General features: G+C 49.6%; 1 protein-coding gene across 6 annotated transcripts in view; it reads right to left on the bottom strand.

Moving 5' to 3' along the window:
• Positions 1 to 13,878, bottom strand: part of svila (supervillin a) — a 42,135-nt gene extending 28,257 nt beyond the window's left edge. For 4 of the 6 annotated variants that reach the window (XM_086190859.1, XM_086190853.1, XM_086190856.1 and 1 more), the window contains exons 1-7: positions 13,522 to 13,878; positions 8,228 to 8,291; positions 7,024 to 7,121; positions 4,711 to 4,774; positions 4,493 to 4,635; positions 3,678 to 4,395; positions 292 to 375 (exon numbers count right to left, since the gene is read on the bottom strand). In XM_086190859.1, coding sequence (XP_086046985.1) covers positions 292 to 375; positions 3,678 to 4,395; positions 4,493 to 4,635; positions 4,711 to 4,774; positions 7,024 to 7,121; positions 8,228 to 8,291; positions 13,522 to 13,579 — 1,229 coding nt within the window. In that variant the 5' untranslated portion in view covers positions 13,580 to 13,878. The remainder of the gene's footprint in view (positions 1 to 291; positions 376 to 3,677; positions 4,396 to 4,492; positions 4,636 to 4,710; positions 4,775 to 7,023; positions 7,122 to 8,227; positions 8,292 to 13,521) is intronic. The other 2 variants (XM_086190855.1, XM_086190858.1) reach the window with 1 other exon arrangement.
• Between the last annotated feature and the right edge of the window lie 2,608 nt (positions 13,879 to 16,486).

Here is a 16,486-nt window from a genome sequence, read left to right as displayed (position 1 = left end):
GGCCCTCAAACAAGGGTTAAACTCACCAAACACCAAACTACATGAAAAATGGAGTTATGACAAGAAGCAAGGGGATGATGATGATGATGATGATGATGATGATGATGAGCAGCATTTCTTAAAGATCCAATCAGCTCAGGACACCTCCAACCACAGTTTCACCACTCAAGATGAGATGGAGAGTTCTGGGTCCTGGTCTGCTGTTTAAGAGGCACTGCTCGGGGGGTTAAGTGGGCTGAATGGGAACAATGGTGGTCACTTTGGGGTGAGACACAACCAGCCTGATTGTACCTCGACGGCCAGTTGATTAGAGAGTGGGTGTCGCCCTCAGCATCAGTCTGGAGGAACCAATCAGAGCACAGTTTCGCCCTCGCACTGTACCAACGGAGTGAGTGGACAACAGTTTAGATTCAGCCTTTATTATCGTCTCTCGCTCTCTCACACACACACACACACACACACACACACACACACACACACACACAAACACACGTGACGAGTCTCGCCCGTAAAGCTTCTCGACAGCTACACCTCTGTAGTTCCATCAGTTCAAAGTCAGACACCAACGAAACAAAGACAAATAATTGTATCCAATTAACGACAAGCAAAAAACGATGCGCACAAGAAACTTAAATGCTCGACACATTCAGTCTCGTCATTGCCTTTCAGATATGCAGACCATCATAAACCCTCTTCATGGAACTTCCCTGCTGGCACACAAACCTACCGACACTCCGACTGAGCGGCCATAGAGCCGGTGCTGCTGCAGAGCTTCCTGAAAGGGAAGTCTGGGGCCACCGGGCACCAGAGAGCTCCACAACCAGGTCTGGGGAGTTCTGAGGCTGCCCCATCCCCACACCGCCCCTTACATTTTGTCAACCTTATACCTTAGTGGACACAACTGTGTGTGTCTATATGCGAGTGTCTGGATGTACACGAGAGCGTGCACTGTATACAAGATCTGATGTTCTGATCCTGAACCGTCCAGAGTCGATGTCACACGTGACCTTTACGTGATCCTGCATCAGCTGCTTGCGTCACACTGCAGCATTTTTGTGAATTGTGAATGACAGGAGTCATCGTTCTGTTCGAGGACAGTTCACGTGTACCACACTTTAACTGACCCTTTGTTAAGCCACGCCCCTGAAACACAGACTGGCCAACACAGCACAACCAAAGTCCTTCAAGCATGTTGACTGCTGACTCTGATGCAAAAGCTTCAGATTTTCCTCCTTTTCAAGCTGGTTTTGTGGACTTACAGCAAGTTCTGGCTGAACTTTGGCTTAATAAAGGTGAAACTGTTGCAGAAAAAACTGGGAGATACTTATTTTGTAACGTGTAAATCAAGTAGCGTCTGTGATAAGGAGAAGAGCTTATAATAAACGTAAACATTACGAGTAAATAATCCATAATGAGAGACAAAAAGACATAAAATGACAACAAGCGTTTCTCTAAAAGTCAGTCTCCCTGACGAGGATGCGCTCAGCAGGCAAACCCTGAGAACCGTCATCATCATAAGTGCTGCCCTGCAGCCACAAACAGAAAATTAGAGATTAACAGCTCGGAGAGCTTCAGCAGCTTTGGAGAGGTCAAAGTGCTTCTCATCCTTAATAGGCTAAGCTGGCTAACTAGCATTAGCACGGGATTCATTTGATAGCCTAGCCGCTGGTGGACCTAGCACCACCTGTGGAGGTAGAGGGGTGTGGCTATTTCAGGGGAACTGCTGTTGTAGAGCAGCTTGTAGCTCAGCTCATCAGTGTACAGTGTTCATTCATTGTCATGCATTCATCACTCACTTCCCCATTGTTTGTTGGATCTTATGATATAAAAATAAACCACCAGCACTTCCCACCACCTCTGCCTGGCTAAAGTGCTCCTAAGTCGGCTCTTTGCTCACTTGTTTTTGGACCTGGAGGAGCAGCGTTTCTTCACAAGGTGTGCAAGGGCGCCCTCTACTGTATTGAAGCAATAACAGAAAAACACCAGAAAATCTCGTCAGTGTTTAGGAAAGAGTTCACGAGGGCCAGCAGCAGCGTTAAGGTGCTGCATCACGTGAAATGAATACATGATAGTTTGATATTACAGCTGCAGCTCCAGGTGACGCAGCAGGACCAACACAAACACTGGAGAAAATAATGCAGAACGACCTGAGAATATTCTCGCTAAATAAACACATTTGGTATCTCGGAAACAAAAGACGGAGACAAAGAGGGCAGACTGTGCAGAGCCCTCACCTCTCTCTCTCAGCAGCCACGCTTGGTTAACAGCAGCTTCAACTTCGGACACACGGAACAAAAAAACTGCGTTGTAGGAGACTGTACAAGACTGCTCGGCCCTGAGCTGTGAGCATCAGTGTCTTGGTGGGGATGGAACTCAGGGAGCTTCCTTGCATGTTGTGTTGCTGTTTAATTACAGTTGTGTTAATATAAGCGTGTCAGACAGTCAGGCTCAGACGGGGCAACTCCCCTCGGCCTCCCGGCCTCCATCATGACCAGCTGTGGGTCAGAGATGTGACCCGGGAGACACACTGATCCCAGTAAAACAACACTGACACACACCAGCTAAGTTTTGCAATCCGAGAGGTTTAGGGAAGGTGTGGGGTGGCGGGCGAGGGGGTGACATGGACGGGCAGGAAACAGCCTGGTCGGGATGAAACTGCAGCTCTCAGTAATGGAGCAAAAACCTCCACCTCCTGTTAGATAACTTAAGACACAGGGTGAAAAAGCCTGTCTCCCCACACAGAGGATAAAAGTGTATCATGCACAAACTGAAGGACAGTTAGCTTCTGTCTGCTGCAGCTGAGCTGGGACACTGGGTCACAGCCCACTGAGGACACGCCTGGTGTTGGTTCCAGCAGAATCAGAACCTGGTTTCTCTCTGGCTACAGTCTATTTGTGTAGCCCTGCACATACCAACTGGACACGACAAAAAAAACTCACCCAGACTCTTTAGAGGACGCGGCCTCTGCTGGGTTGCAGACAACTTTCGGAGAGGTTAATTTGAGGTAAGAATGTTGTCCAACTTCAACCTGACCCGACGACAATATCTACTCTGGGAGCTCAACGGCTCCAGGACCAGAGAACCACGTGTGTTGAACTAATATGTGACGGCTCTGAGGCTGTTCTACCAATCACAGATGAGCAAGTCAAGGTTCCACCTGAGCTGGAAACATTTCCTTGATATCATGTGACTTTAATAGATAGATGCTCCACCAAACCAGACCAAAGGGGAGCAGTTCTGTAACTGAGAGCCCAGCACCTCGGGTACAGATCCTAACACAATTGAAGCCACAGGGCCAAGAGGTCCTTCCACTCGAGCCCAAACGTAGGTGCCAGCATGACTTGGTCGGACTCAAATATAGTCTCAGAACCGGCTCAGGTTGCCTGACCTGACCTGGTACGAAACAGTAGCCCTGCCAACGGGACGACCTTGGACATGAGCGAGAGCTGGGAGGGTTGATGCTGTCCTAGCAATCAGACCCTGCTCTGTATACACTGTATGGATGAGAGGGGAGGCAGGGTCATGACCCTGGAGCAGAGGGTCCGTGTCCAGAACAGACAACAGGACCGACTGTTCTCCTCGAGAGACAGACAGTTCCTGCAGAGAGAGGGACGACCAGAGGGGAGGTGAAGGATTAAAACACCAATCAACAAGTACAAAAGCTTGAATCCACTCACCCCTGTCTGCTGAGGATGTGGTGGGCCTGCTGCTCAATGAAAAGATCCCCAGGAGACACTCCGTGTTTAGGGGAGGAGAGGGAAGTGTGCCGGCTCATCTTGGGCGAGCTGGGTGGCACCCCTGACACCGGGTTGTCCCGAGCAGGCGCCATGGCGGTGGCGGACAATGATGTCACATCCATGTATGAGGAAGACGGCTCAGGAGCAGCCGCCCTGCGTTGATTCTCCAGATTCATCAGCCTCTCCCTCTCTGAGAATGAGTCCACTCTGGTTCGACCCATATCGTAGCCTGGGTCCGGATGGCTGTGCTGGGGCACAGTGCGCCCTGCTCGTGGACTAGTGGCAGAGGTGTACAAATTCCCGGTGATGTCTCTCCCTTCATCCGGCGCCATCTCCCCTCTCTTATGCCGCTCTGAGCCCTCTGAATCTTTACGGCTGCAAGTGTAGCGGGAGGGATAGTCCAAGTCTGGTTCCTGATCCAAAGAGATACCGTAACGCTCAGCCAGCTGCCGGCGCCGCTCCGCTTTGTAGCGGGCGATGCGGTCGGCTTTGGACTCCAGCTCTGGGGCGTTGGTGGTGGAACCTGAACTGTAGCCTGGCTCTGTGTTGATGGGGGGCTGAGGGTCGGGCCTGCAACGGGTTCTAGACAGTCGCTCCGGAGCCGTCAGCTGCATCTCTGGGCTCTCATACCCGTCCATGCCATACCGCTGGACTGTGACTATGAGACCAAGGCAAAGCACAAGCATTTCACTTTGATACAAGGAGACATGGGACACAAAACCTCAAAACCTGCCTCAGTGTGGCACCAGCCTCACCCCCGCAGGGCTCACCGGGGTCCGAGGCCCTCGTGTATCGTGGGGTATCTTCCTCCAGAAGCCGGTTGGCCACCAGGCTGGGCAGCAGGGACGGATGCACCTCCGCCTCTATGCCCTCCAATCGCCGGGCGATCCGCTCCTTCCTGCACCCGTGGATGGGAAAGAAAGTCAGGATTGTCACCACAATTACGGCGGCAACGCCAATGTCACCTTCTCACCTGTTCATATCCCAGTCACTCGCACTCGTGGTGATGCCTTCAAATCGTTTCCTCAATTCAGAGACTAAAAGGAGAACAACAACAGTGGTGAAAAGATTATTTAAAGAAAAATATCCATCAGAGAAACATCATGTCGACAGCATTTGGGACGTGATTTTGGTGTAGAGGCCACTGTGGGCTAGGCTGCACCAGCAAGGCCCTCGTAAGTCACCCACGACGGACTGAAGAGCTGCATAATGAAGAGCTGTGTCACGTGTTCCCGGGTTAAACCCTAACCCTGTCTTCAGGCGCTCAGATGAGAGCTGCTACGAAACAGCACCTCAGAGCTACTACTACTAATACGACCACTACTACGACTTGGACGACTGCAAATACTCACAGGCGTCTCTGAAATACTGCAGTAAGTAATTCAACTGCAGCTCAGACCTGTTGAGTACCAGCCCTTTAATGAGGCTCAGTTACTTCACTTGTACACGTGTACATGTTTGTTACTGCCACTTTGTGAGTATGTTTCTAATTAAAAGCTGTCAGCATTTCAATAGAATTCCTTCATTTTTATTGTGGAACATCTGCAGGATCATGTGACATCATGGATCAGGCTACTTCAAATGTAGAAAGTGTCAATGTGGGAATACTATTTAATGAGAAAATACTGTTTGGTTGGGATTTTTTCACACGGGGCCCACAGTCTGAAGGCAGACGGCCGCCCACAAACAGTCTGGTTGAGGTTTGTTTTTGCTTCATTAGAGGTGACCTGTCAAATCAAGCATCTGGTTCTGCACAGTAGCAGCCAAACAGAGCAGACCAGAGCAAGGGAGAAGCAGCTCCCCGCGCCTGAGATGCCCCAGGGAGGTCACGCAGTACACAACCCCAAACAACAGTCACTCAGGACAAGCGGAGTACAAAGTTGTACTGAATACAAAGTAAAATATACTCTCATCCGAAGTAATAATCCACGATACGGGGAGAAAGTCGATTTGCCTGCAGCATGGCATCAAGTCTTGTGATGAGCTACTACATCACATATTCCTGCGAACGTAGTTGAGTACTGGAATACCAGGAACTCCCATCACGGCCACTACAAGCCACAACCAGTGACACACCAGGGGTTGAACTGGTCTTGTTGGTATTGCGAGTCACTTGATGGATGTTGGCCCAAAATAAAACCAACCAACAGAGAAGAAACAGCTGTCAAACAGTCGGTATTCCATCTGCAGTATCTTGAATACTGTGAAAGACTCCCGGCCTTCAACCAACTATTTCACTGAGGCGTACAGGAACTCACAGGAAGTCAGCCTGACCAAGACTCCCAGGGACTCCCGCACACTTTCCCTGTTACTAACCAAATAAGGTTTGAGGACACAGAAACTTTGGAAATTAGACATAAAAACCCTCAATGTCCCAAACTAGAGAATCAAGAGGAAGTCCCGCCAGAGTTTTTGCAGCATTTCTGCGATACAAATATCATTCAAACGTGTTTCCGGAAGCAGCGCCAGTCCAGCTTCCAGACTAGCCTGATGGCTCAGGCTGAGTTCTGCATTATCAGCAAGAGAACACTCAAAATGTACCAACCTGACAGCAATGGTTTCAGGTCAAGTTCCAGAGGGGAACTAGAACATCGAACATAGTGATGTAATGTTGAGGTAGGGTTGGCGTGTCTTCGTCTGAGTTTGCTCCGAAGCATATGAAAAGGAATAAAAGTTGAATATTTGAGAAGAAACTCATCCAAACACAGTACTTGAAGTATTGTCTACTTTAGACTGAGGTATAATTATTGTAGTCCATGTAAACGCAGTCATTTTCACTTATGTGGACATTTGGTATCATAGCAACCAAAACATCCCAGATGAACACCGCCGGCCACGAGGCCGAGAGGGACTGTCTGCTGCTCTGACTCCATTATTTCTGTCTCTTTCATAAACTCACTGTTTCTCTTTTCTGGACTCACAATATGGCTTTAATAAACAAGAGCTGTCAAACAAATTCAATCCCCTAACATCCCGCGGGGCAATCGGCAGCTCATTAAACCATTATGTTCACCATCCAGTGGGACTTGGCAGCCCAGAGCAGGGACACGGCTCTTTCTCGGGTCTACACGGTGGATTAGATGGAGCCTGTTAGGACTGCAGGATTCATAATGTATAATATGAGCGCGCTGCGGTTGCAGAAAAACTGGTTCCTGACAAATCTTGACATGAATCCACCTGGCCAGGAGGCTGCTGTTGCACAACACCAATGTTCAGAAAAGCCTGGGAAATTTGACAAAGTCGGGGTCATTTGCAAGCGAGCGAGACCATAAATGGAGTTACTCACCTTTAGGGAGGTTTGCCAAGACGCTAACATCTATATCCTTGGCTGCTCTGACTGGGTCGTCGTCGTCTTCGTCATCAAAGGAGAATTCTTTCTGGAAGCTGAGGGTCACAGAAGAAACACCAGGAATTCAGCACATCCAGCAGTAAATTATAATATATGAGGCAACAACAACACATCCCTCCGTAAATCCAACCTGTGCCTTTCACCACGTGACAAGCAGCGAGCGGTTATAACCTCGCTACAATCTCCCCGCCACACAAACACACAACAGTTCTCCTTCTCAGGAACTTAAGTCACTTGTGGATTTGACTCAAAAGAATTGGCAGGCGTGGAGAAACAATCAAGTATTGAGAAAACAGGACTTTATGGTTTCGTCCATTCCAGCAACCGCAGAGTTGGGAGCACTTTGATACACACAAACACTGTAAATCCTGCTCTATCATATCTGCTCCTCTGACCGATTGTTTTTCCGACCAACTCCTCCGTGCAGCGTTTGAGTCAAAGCCACCTCTGCAGTGTTCGTCACCGCGCCTGACATCACTGCTGTGGATAAATCTCGATGGTGGACGCTGATGTGTTGGCCTGCTGGAGTCTTTGACAGTCGTCCAACGTCTAACGTCTCTCTGAGGCTGCGGCGGGACGGTTTCGCCCTGGCGAGCAGCAGCGCCAGCTTATCTTTGAGTGTGATGTCTGAAGCTGTCTGAGCTCCGTCTCTACAAAACTGCAGTTCTACCTCTACCTTGGACCTGAACCGCCGAGGACTCGCAGTAACATTTAGAGGTCAATTCTTGGGGAGACTGGAAGCTAAAGAAGTGATTTCAGAATTAATGGTAAATGCCATAAATCAACTCATGACATGAAACTTGGCGTGTTGAAGGTTTCATGATGCGACACGGGAAGATGACAGCCAGGATGCTGGAGATCTAAGCAGTCAGAGAGCAAAGATCACGGACCACGCAGGGGCTTTAACATCTTGTGATGTCTCTCAATCCATCACCCCTCAAATAACGGGCGCAGCATGGAGGCACGAGATATTTCTGTTATTCAAATATTACACTCTTTTCTGCAAAAAAGGAGAATCTGGGGATTCGACGTGGACGTCGTCCCACGTCGTCTCTTGCATTTTACTGTCCTACAATCTCCTCAAACTGGGAGGAAAACCTTTGAATGTTTTCTTACCAACACACATCGCTGCATATCTCACCTAAGAGCTCGCTTCTGCAGCAGCCGCGGGTTGCCAAGTTTGATGGGCGTGTCGCTCCCGAGTCCTGAGGACAGAAGAAGAGTGCAACACTGAAGTTACATCACAACGCTGAGCAGCAGTTCAACGCAGAGGCACACCAGCATGTGAAGGGGGCCAGAGCCCCAGAACCACATGAATTGAACCGTGTATATTTGGTGTCTTGAACAGGATATAGTATTTTGTACAGATGTCACTTTGTCTATAATGTTCTTCTTCTCTTTTCTTGATATATTTTAAGTGCTGTTTCTTCTTCTTCCTGGAATTGAGCTGTGGTAACACACAAATTCCCCCGTTGTGGGATCAATAAATTTCTATCTAATCTCTTATCTTAGGTGAACTTCCACAGAGACGTGAAATGAACTGGAGACAAAAGTCTGCCTGCCTGAATCACCTCAGGCTATAAGTCATCTGCCCCCCCACTTCTGCAGACACTGACTGTCTCTGTGCGACAGAACTGAGCATGAGGTCGTGGCTCGATGGTGTTGAGGCCGTGAATAGTGGTGTGCCGCAGCCACTGCAGAGTCTGATCACACATCAAGGTTGCTGTGCAGCTGGGACGCAGCCAGCGGGAGGCGAGCGCATCAATGTCCCCTGGCGGAACCTCTGCACCCGCCATGAATACAGATGGAGGTCAGCGTGGAGACGCAGAGCAGCTGACACTATTAGACTGCTGTCCCTGAGCACACTGGAGCACTGACACCTGCCTACAGAGAAATGCAGTCTAGTTCGTTGGAGAAATGGACCTTGTGGCTATCAAGCGCCATTAACGCACCAGGAACAGCGGTTCGGGGAGCAACCCTTTAGAGAACGCCTGCTCCTGCTCCTCTTACTGACTCCAAACCTCAAACGTGCGGTTTTGGCTGCAGTGGACCAGAGCAGTTTCAGGCAAAACATGCAATCCCGCTTCCCCTCCGAGTTCACCTCAGGGCTGAGTGACTCCCCGGCTCCCCCGCCGCTCCACCCAAACCCCCCCCTCCAACCTCTTCCAGATCTGTGAGCCCTGATTAAGGATGTTTGGGTTGGTGCTTTAAATCCCTCCTACTGAAGCAAAACATCATTTGGGAAGAAACATGGCTTGTTTGGAGAGGGCAGTGTGGCTGGATGTGTTTCTGTTGTTTCAGCTGGGTGAAGTATGGCCGCTCCACTCCTCCTGAGTCCCGAGTCTTAGTCCTGGTTATCTGAGCTGATCAGGTTTTCTTCTGGCTGGGATCCAAACAATAGGTTGACACCTCGACCTAAAAACCAGTCATACAAATCCCCAGCTCACGCTGAGGACCGTCTCTTTCACGCCGCCGCGGGTGAACGTTTCCTCATCCACCCACTCAAAGCTGCTCCCTTTTGCTATGTTTTTAATTCTCTTAGCCTCCACCACATGAAGCTGAATCGTGTTTCACTGTACACGGCGCGTGAAAGCGATGTTATTAGAAACGCTCCCACAGTTTCTGGCACCAGTTGTGTCAAAGAACGAGGTTGAAGCTACACCTGGTACTCTGTTCTCAGCCTGTATTACAATACTGGCAGGTACTACAAATACCTGTGTAGTTCATATTGCCAGAATCACGCACATACACTGTTTAAGCTACTGAGGAGGACTTGATGTTTAGAGCATGCCAGAATCCCACCGTGCCTCTACGCTACCAATGGGATTGGCAGTATTGTCTTCTTGTCTCTAACGGATATCTTGGGCCTAAACTACAACAGTACTACCAGAAAAAACAAAGCCACAACGATCCTGGCAGCACGACTCTTCAGCTTCGACTTTGAACAGAGGCGGAACCTTCTGATTCACACAGCATCCGGTTCCAAAAGCAGCACAAAACGGATTAGTCAGGAGTTAGCACTATGCAGTACTTTTACTTCATTTTCATCTTCCTTGTTGATTTAACCTTCTGTTACCTGCTAGCGTGTAACCACTCGTTTAGCTGCAAGTGACAGAAGTAATAGAACACAACAAGGAACACAAAATCAACTAAGACAGAAGAGGTGCACATTTCAGTAAACGCCACTGCGAGAGAATTTGAGGCTACAAGAATAAAGTTTGTCAGTTTTTTTTTCTTGTTTAGCTCTTAAAGCGTTTGTGCAGATTTTGGTGGGATCCTGGATGGAGGAGTGAGATCTTGGGTTGAGTAGACCTCTGCCAGGGGAAAGCTGTTGTCATAACAACAGTCATAAGTTTAAAACTATAAGAAACACCTAAGTTAATAAAAAAACAAAAAAATCCCCGTTAAGTAACAGTGTGAAACAAAACCAGATGCCCAAGTAAAGGTTAATAAGCTGCTGGCGTGAAAATAATGAAGGCATTTGTCCCTCGGGGGGCAGCATCTGATGCCTTTGTCAGGTCGAACGTATAGAATTATCCAAAAGCCGCCTTGCATTCCTTTTACATATCATCCAGCCTATAGTTAGTGGCATGTGGGCCGTCACATGCAGCCTCCTCATAAAAAGTGCCACAATGAAGTCATCATTCCAGACGCCAGCGTAAAATCTTTCAGAGACGATCGCAGATGTGGCTGTCGCCGGCAGGGGCAGCACCAGGAGCCCCAGGGGTATATGAATAATCGGACTATAACCCCCCTGGTTTTCAAAAGATACTGTAACACTCATCCTGGCACTAACCCTCATCATCAATGAACAGGGCCCATTCACAAGGAGCTGGAGGTCCTCCACTATAACCTCATCTAAAAGAGCCAGTGTGGGAAGCAGAGAGGGGCGGAGCCTTTGTCCGAGGATTAACTGATGCTTGGGATTACAGCGAGCCCAAAAGGAAATGTGTCACGCTGTAACGGTCTGCATTACATCAGACTACCTGCATGTGTGTTGGTGAAGACTTGTCACCCTGCTGCACTCTGGGGCTGTAACTAAAGCCTCACCAGGGCTTAAGAGGCAAAGCATTACAAAACAGATGGAGAGTCAGAAATTAGGAGACGGCAAACAGAGCACTTAACAAAAGGGAGGCACAATCAGCTAATTATGTCTTTGACACTAATAATAGTGAGTAAACAAGCAGCTCAGACTCAGGAGGAAGCGGAGAGCAGCTACGCTGGGCTTCAGGGCTCTTTCCCCCCCAAACCCAGTCCCCCCAATCAGAGAGGCCTGACCGGCCGACCACCTGTTGTGGATTCCCAGCCACTCGAGCACGGAGGTCTCAACACTCAGCCACGCTTGGGAAATATTACAGGGAAGGTTGGGAGGAGAAGCAGACCCGGACCTGTGGCCTGTCAGCAGGACACGCAGGTCACGCCCACTCAGGCTGGGCTGAGCGGCACGGAGCTGCCAATGAACGTAAACTGGACATTTTCATTCAAAATAATCCATAAACGTCTTCAGTAATCCCAGCTGGTCCCCGGGGACTGTCCAGTCCTGAGGGAGCCGGTACTTCACACAGCTACGTTCAGACGAAGGACTGCCAGCTTGATTACCTTATCAAAATAAACACAGATTGTCACGTTTGGTCGGCCTGCGCATGTTTCAGGTACTGCTACTTTGTTCAACCAGGAAGTCGAACAGCTAACAGCCAAGGAAGTAGCATCATGGTGAGCACTAGGATGAACATCTTTGACCTTAAGTCTGCTGCTGGGCAGGTAGGACACCTGCAGACTCGCCTGGTGTTGGGAGCATACGATCACCTGCTGATTCAGAAGCAGACGTACGGAATCCCTCCTCTTCAATACTCCTGCCAAGGGCCTTCAAGTCCCAGTTCCTTCTGACTGCAGGAAGCTAACTGAACTAGCACACTGAGTCAAAGTCACCTACCAAGTTTGTTAGCTTGGTCGCTAACGGTTGAATAAGTTCTCACAGGTTGTTCAAGTCAATTATAGTATAAACACATGTTTCCCTACAGCCTGGAAACCAAGTTACAGTTCTGCCCTCAAAGGAGCAAAGGTAGAGAAAACGACCCAGTTCAATCAGTCTCCACTCCAGGTAGGACACTACAGTAGTAGACTACAGTACACTACAGTAATATACTACAGTGGTGTACTGTAGTACACTACTGTAGTAGTAGTAGTGTACTATACAGTAGTAGTAGACTACAGTAGTACACTACTGTAGTAGACTACAGTAGTGTAGTAGTGTAGTAGTTCAAGTCTAGTGTACTACAGTAGTACACTACTGTAGTAGACTACAGTAGTACACTACAGTAGTAGACTACAGTAGTACACTACAGTAGTAGACTACAGTAGTACACTACAGTAGTAGACTACTGTAGTAGACTACAGTAGTAGACTACAGTAGTACACTACAGTAGTATGTGAACGTCAGCAGGTCGGGATGAAAACCCCGGAGGCTTCTAGCCACCAACAGTACAGGTGTACTCAGTGGTACAGAAGTACATGTTAGACGTGTTTCCACCGGCTGCATCGGCCGCCATTTTCCCAGTATGACAACAGGTTGTGGGCCCTCCCCTCCAGCCAAGTGGCCACGATGGCAACCATGTAGGGTGACGTGTAAGTGAATCATGGTTACACCACCAGGGTTCTCACCGTGAGCTACGTCCATCCAATCAAACGTATTAAGCTCTGGCGTGTCCCTCATGTCAGCACTGCTGTGACCCGTCATGCAGAACCTGAGCTGTCAGGTCGGTTGTTTGTATGTGGTCAACATTTCATCAGGGCGAGCGGGTGACATTGATCCCCAGGATGCTGCGATGGAGGCCCAAAATTTCAGCACTGGTAGTTGAAATCCATGTTTCTGATGATGATTTGTTTCTTTTGTTTCCCAAGGAAACAAATACGGATTTACAGACAACAGCAGACAAAAGCATCGACTCTCAGCCGAGTTCCTATCTTAACATCCGGATCAGCCCTGGATTCTACAGCCGATTCAAGTCTCATAACTATTGAACCCTGTGATGAGATAACACCTAGGCTGTAGGAGATCAATAATCCAGCCAATCCATGAAATTAGCTGATCATCCAGATCCAGTAGAGGAGGACAACTATCAGAAGAATACCCATCTTTCCCATCTGAGCAGTAACTCAGCTACCCTGGACCCTGACAGCCCCCTGCAGCCCCCCCAGTCTTCAGAGTCTCTTATCTCTGCTTGGTTGTGTCCTTGGAGGCTCTGGCTGTAGCACTAGGACAGCTGGCCAGAGGACAGGACACTCAGCAGAGAGGACAGGAGTCCGCAGTCTGCTGCCTGCCAGCTCCTGAGAGCTGGATGCCCGGATCCAGAACCAGAGAACCAGTGCAACCTCTCCCCTGTACCAAGTTCAGCAAGAAATCTTAGCTGCAGACCCCCAAGGTCCTGCTCTTACCTTGGCTGCAAAACTTGACATGGCTCAGGTAATTGGAGATCGAGGGGTTCCGGTACATGTTGGCGACAGAGTCGGGGAGTTTGAAGGAGAAAAGAGGAGAGAGTGATGGAAATACAGGGCAGCAGAGAGGCAGCTGCTGCGTAAGAGGTGATGCAGCTACAAAAGCAGTTTGGGACAGAGAGAAAGAGGGAGGGGGGGTCAGGTAGCGTTAGCAGAGCAGTGAGGGAGGGAGGAGAGAGTCAAGCATCTGAGCTGCAGTGCTGGTGCAAGTAGAGGTGGTCCTGCGAGGCAAAGAGACGAGCGGGGAAGCTGGACCCTGCAGTGGCGCCTCTTCAGAGATCCTCTCCTCCACTTCGGTTCCTCTCGCCAGCCGTTGAGAGCGAGCAGCGCCACTCCTGCGACAGCCAGCTGGGCTGCAAGCTGCTCAGCACCAGCTAAGCTCATTAAGTAACAAATGCAAATTAGGTCCCATTCCCACTCCACTGCCGGGCTGGAGCGCCCTGCGGAGGGAGCCTCGCAGGCCAGAGAAGAAGGAGAAGAGGAAAAAAGTGTGCGTGAGAGAGGCAGAGACAGTGAGGAGTGTCCCAGGAGAGCGCCGCTTTCCCCTGGCTCGCACACACCGGAGGGATGCCAGAGAAACCGGTGCAGAGCGTCAAGCAGGGGGAGGGAGAGAGCAGGCTGGGTGGATACGAGCCGCTGAAATCAAGTGAGCAGGGGAAGAGGAGAAAGTTGAAATGACCCTCTCAGCCAGATGAGAAATTCCAGTCATCTTCTGTCAGCGGGGACAAAATAAAAAGGAGGGGAGAGCAGGGAGGGAGGGAAGGAGGGAGGGAGAATGTGCAAACCCTAATGAGGACAAAAGAATGCAAGTCTTACGACGGTCTCTTGAGACTAATGCTATCATTACGCTAAACACTTCCCTGGAAGGGCCAGAACGAGCTGGACGGGGAGGAAAATAGGTTGACTTATTGACAAGAACACAACTCTCCCGTTCACGCACTCATCAAGAGCCCTCGTCCACCCAAAGCTCACACAAGCCGATACTCCCTGGGAGTCACGGCGTGGAGAAACCCATTTGCTAATGTGATTTTGTTGCAGATGTTGCCAAAAACCAGACAACAGCCCAGAGTCACTCTCGCCTCAGCTATGCATCAATGTGACGATGACACGCTTATCGCTGACCTGGGAGGGTCCCGCAGGGACGCTGGCGTGGAGCCCAACGCTGTTTTTCAAACGGCGTTGGGAAAACAGTGAGCGCTATCTTATCTTCCTGCAGCATACAGAGAGAAAGCTGTCGACACGCAGCCATCAACATTACACAGGTCCAGAAGAAGGATGCCGCAAATCTCCGTTCGCCGTTCAGAGACGGCAGGAGGAGGAACTCGTAAATGTCACACAACGCACATCACAACATTTGTTGCCCCGTAAAACTGCCTCACATCAGAGGTTGCAGGTGTGGAGATGCAGGCGGACGCGGCTGAGTAGAGTTTAAAGGGTGGCAGGTTTGGATCCTTCACTGAGATGAGCTCATCTGGCCCAACACACACACACACAACACACACGCACACACAACACACACATTTTTTCTCATTAACTGAGGAGATTTCATCTCTGCCTCTCCAATCAACCGTGTCACTTTTTCAACTGACGTCTCACTTAGCTTCCTCCACATTAGCCAGCATGCTGTTAGCCATCTTCCCTACTTGTCAGCCCCCCCCCCCCCCCCAACTGTTAGAAGTAACTCAGTACTACACACAAAAGCTACTTCAAACCCTGACAAAGACGCACACGCGGGGCTCTGAGGTAGAGCTCGCTGGGAGCGTCCAGTTCTCCCTCTTCCACAGACACGTCTCTGGAGCGAAAAGCAGACCGGGACACTTCCTCCTCGTCCAGTTCAACCAACTGGCATCCATCTGACGACTTGAGAGGCAGAACACTTTTCTGGTGCAGAGCCACGTAAGAAAGTTCAAATGTTTTCAGCATCTGAACAGATGAGTCAGCTGTACTACTTCAGCTGACACCTCGGCTCCTCTCCGTCATCTCACCTCACACGTGCGACCTCACACGTCTCCAGTCAGACGTGTGACTTACAATATTTCACACGCAGGAATTTAATTTCTGATTTTCAGTCTTCAGACTTTTCTCAGTAAAAGTCATTTTCTATGTTCCAGAATCACCTTTGACGGCACAAATCCCGATGATTGTGACACAACCCTGACCAGATGACGCCACCCGAACCGTCATCACGTCTCAGCATACCGCCATCCAACATCTGGCCGTCTGACATGTAGGTGATGTTTCTTTCTTTGACTCATCAGATGAGATCAGGCCTGTAACACCCCCCACCCCCCGCTGCCACTACCCTGTTATTAGCCATGACGAGACTTTACTGCAGAGGATGGCGAGACCTCCTGGCCGCTGCAGTGATGCAACGCCGCGCTCAAGCTCTGCCAGTGAAACGTGTTTATTCAGGCTCTGCATGCACGATGGCATTTCCTGTCTTCATCTTTGTGCTGGTGTGATGAGTGATAACGCTGGTGCTGCGTCAGCCTGGCTACCTTTGAGCACACACACACACACACACACACACACACACACACACACACACACACACACACAGCAACTCACTCATGAACGTGTCAGCTGCTTCTCTGAGGCTGTGAGGAGCACCCGGCTCGTCAAGCTCCTGGGATCAACCTGCAGGGCTGCGTCACATCGTCCTCCTCATCCATTCATCCCTCCATCATTCCAAGCAACCATCCATCCATTCCATCCATCATTCCAAGCAACAATCCATCCATTCCAACCATCCATCCATTCCATCCATCATTCCAAGCAACCATCCATCCATTCCAACCATCCATCCATTCCAACCATCATTCCAACCAACAGTCCATTCCATCCATCATTCCAAGCAACCATCCATCCATCATCATTCCAAGCAACCATCCATCCATTCCATCCA

This window comes from Aulostomus chinensis, chromosome 21, assembly GCF_037954235.1.
Source record: "Aulostomus chinensis isolate RoL2024-O1b breed Wild chromosome 21, RoL_Achi_v1.0, whole genome shotgun sequence".
NCBI classification, from domain to species: Eukaryota; Metazoa; Chordata; class Actinopteri; order Syngnathiformes; family Aulostomidae; genus Aulostomus; species Aulostomus chinensis.
The sequence above is the reverse complement of the archived record's forward strand: the minus strand, read 5'-3'. Positions and strand labels throughout refer to the sequence as shown.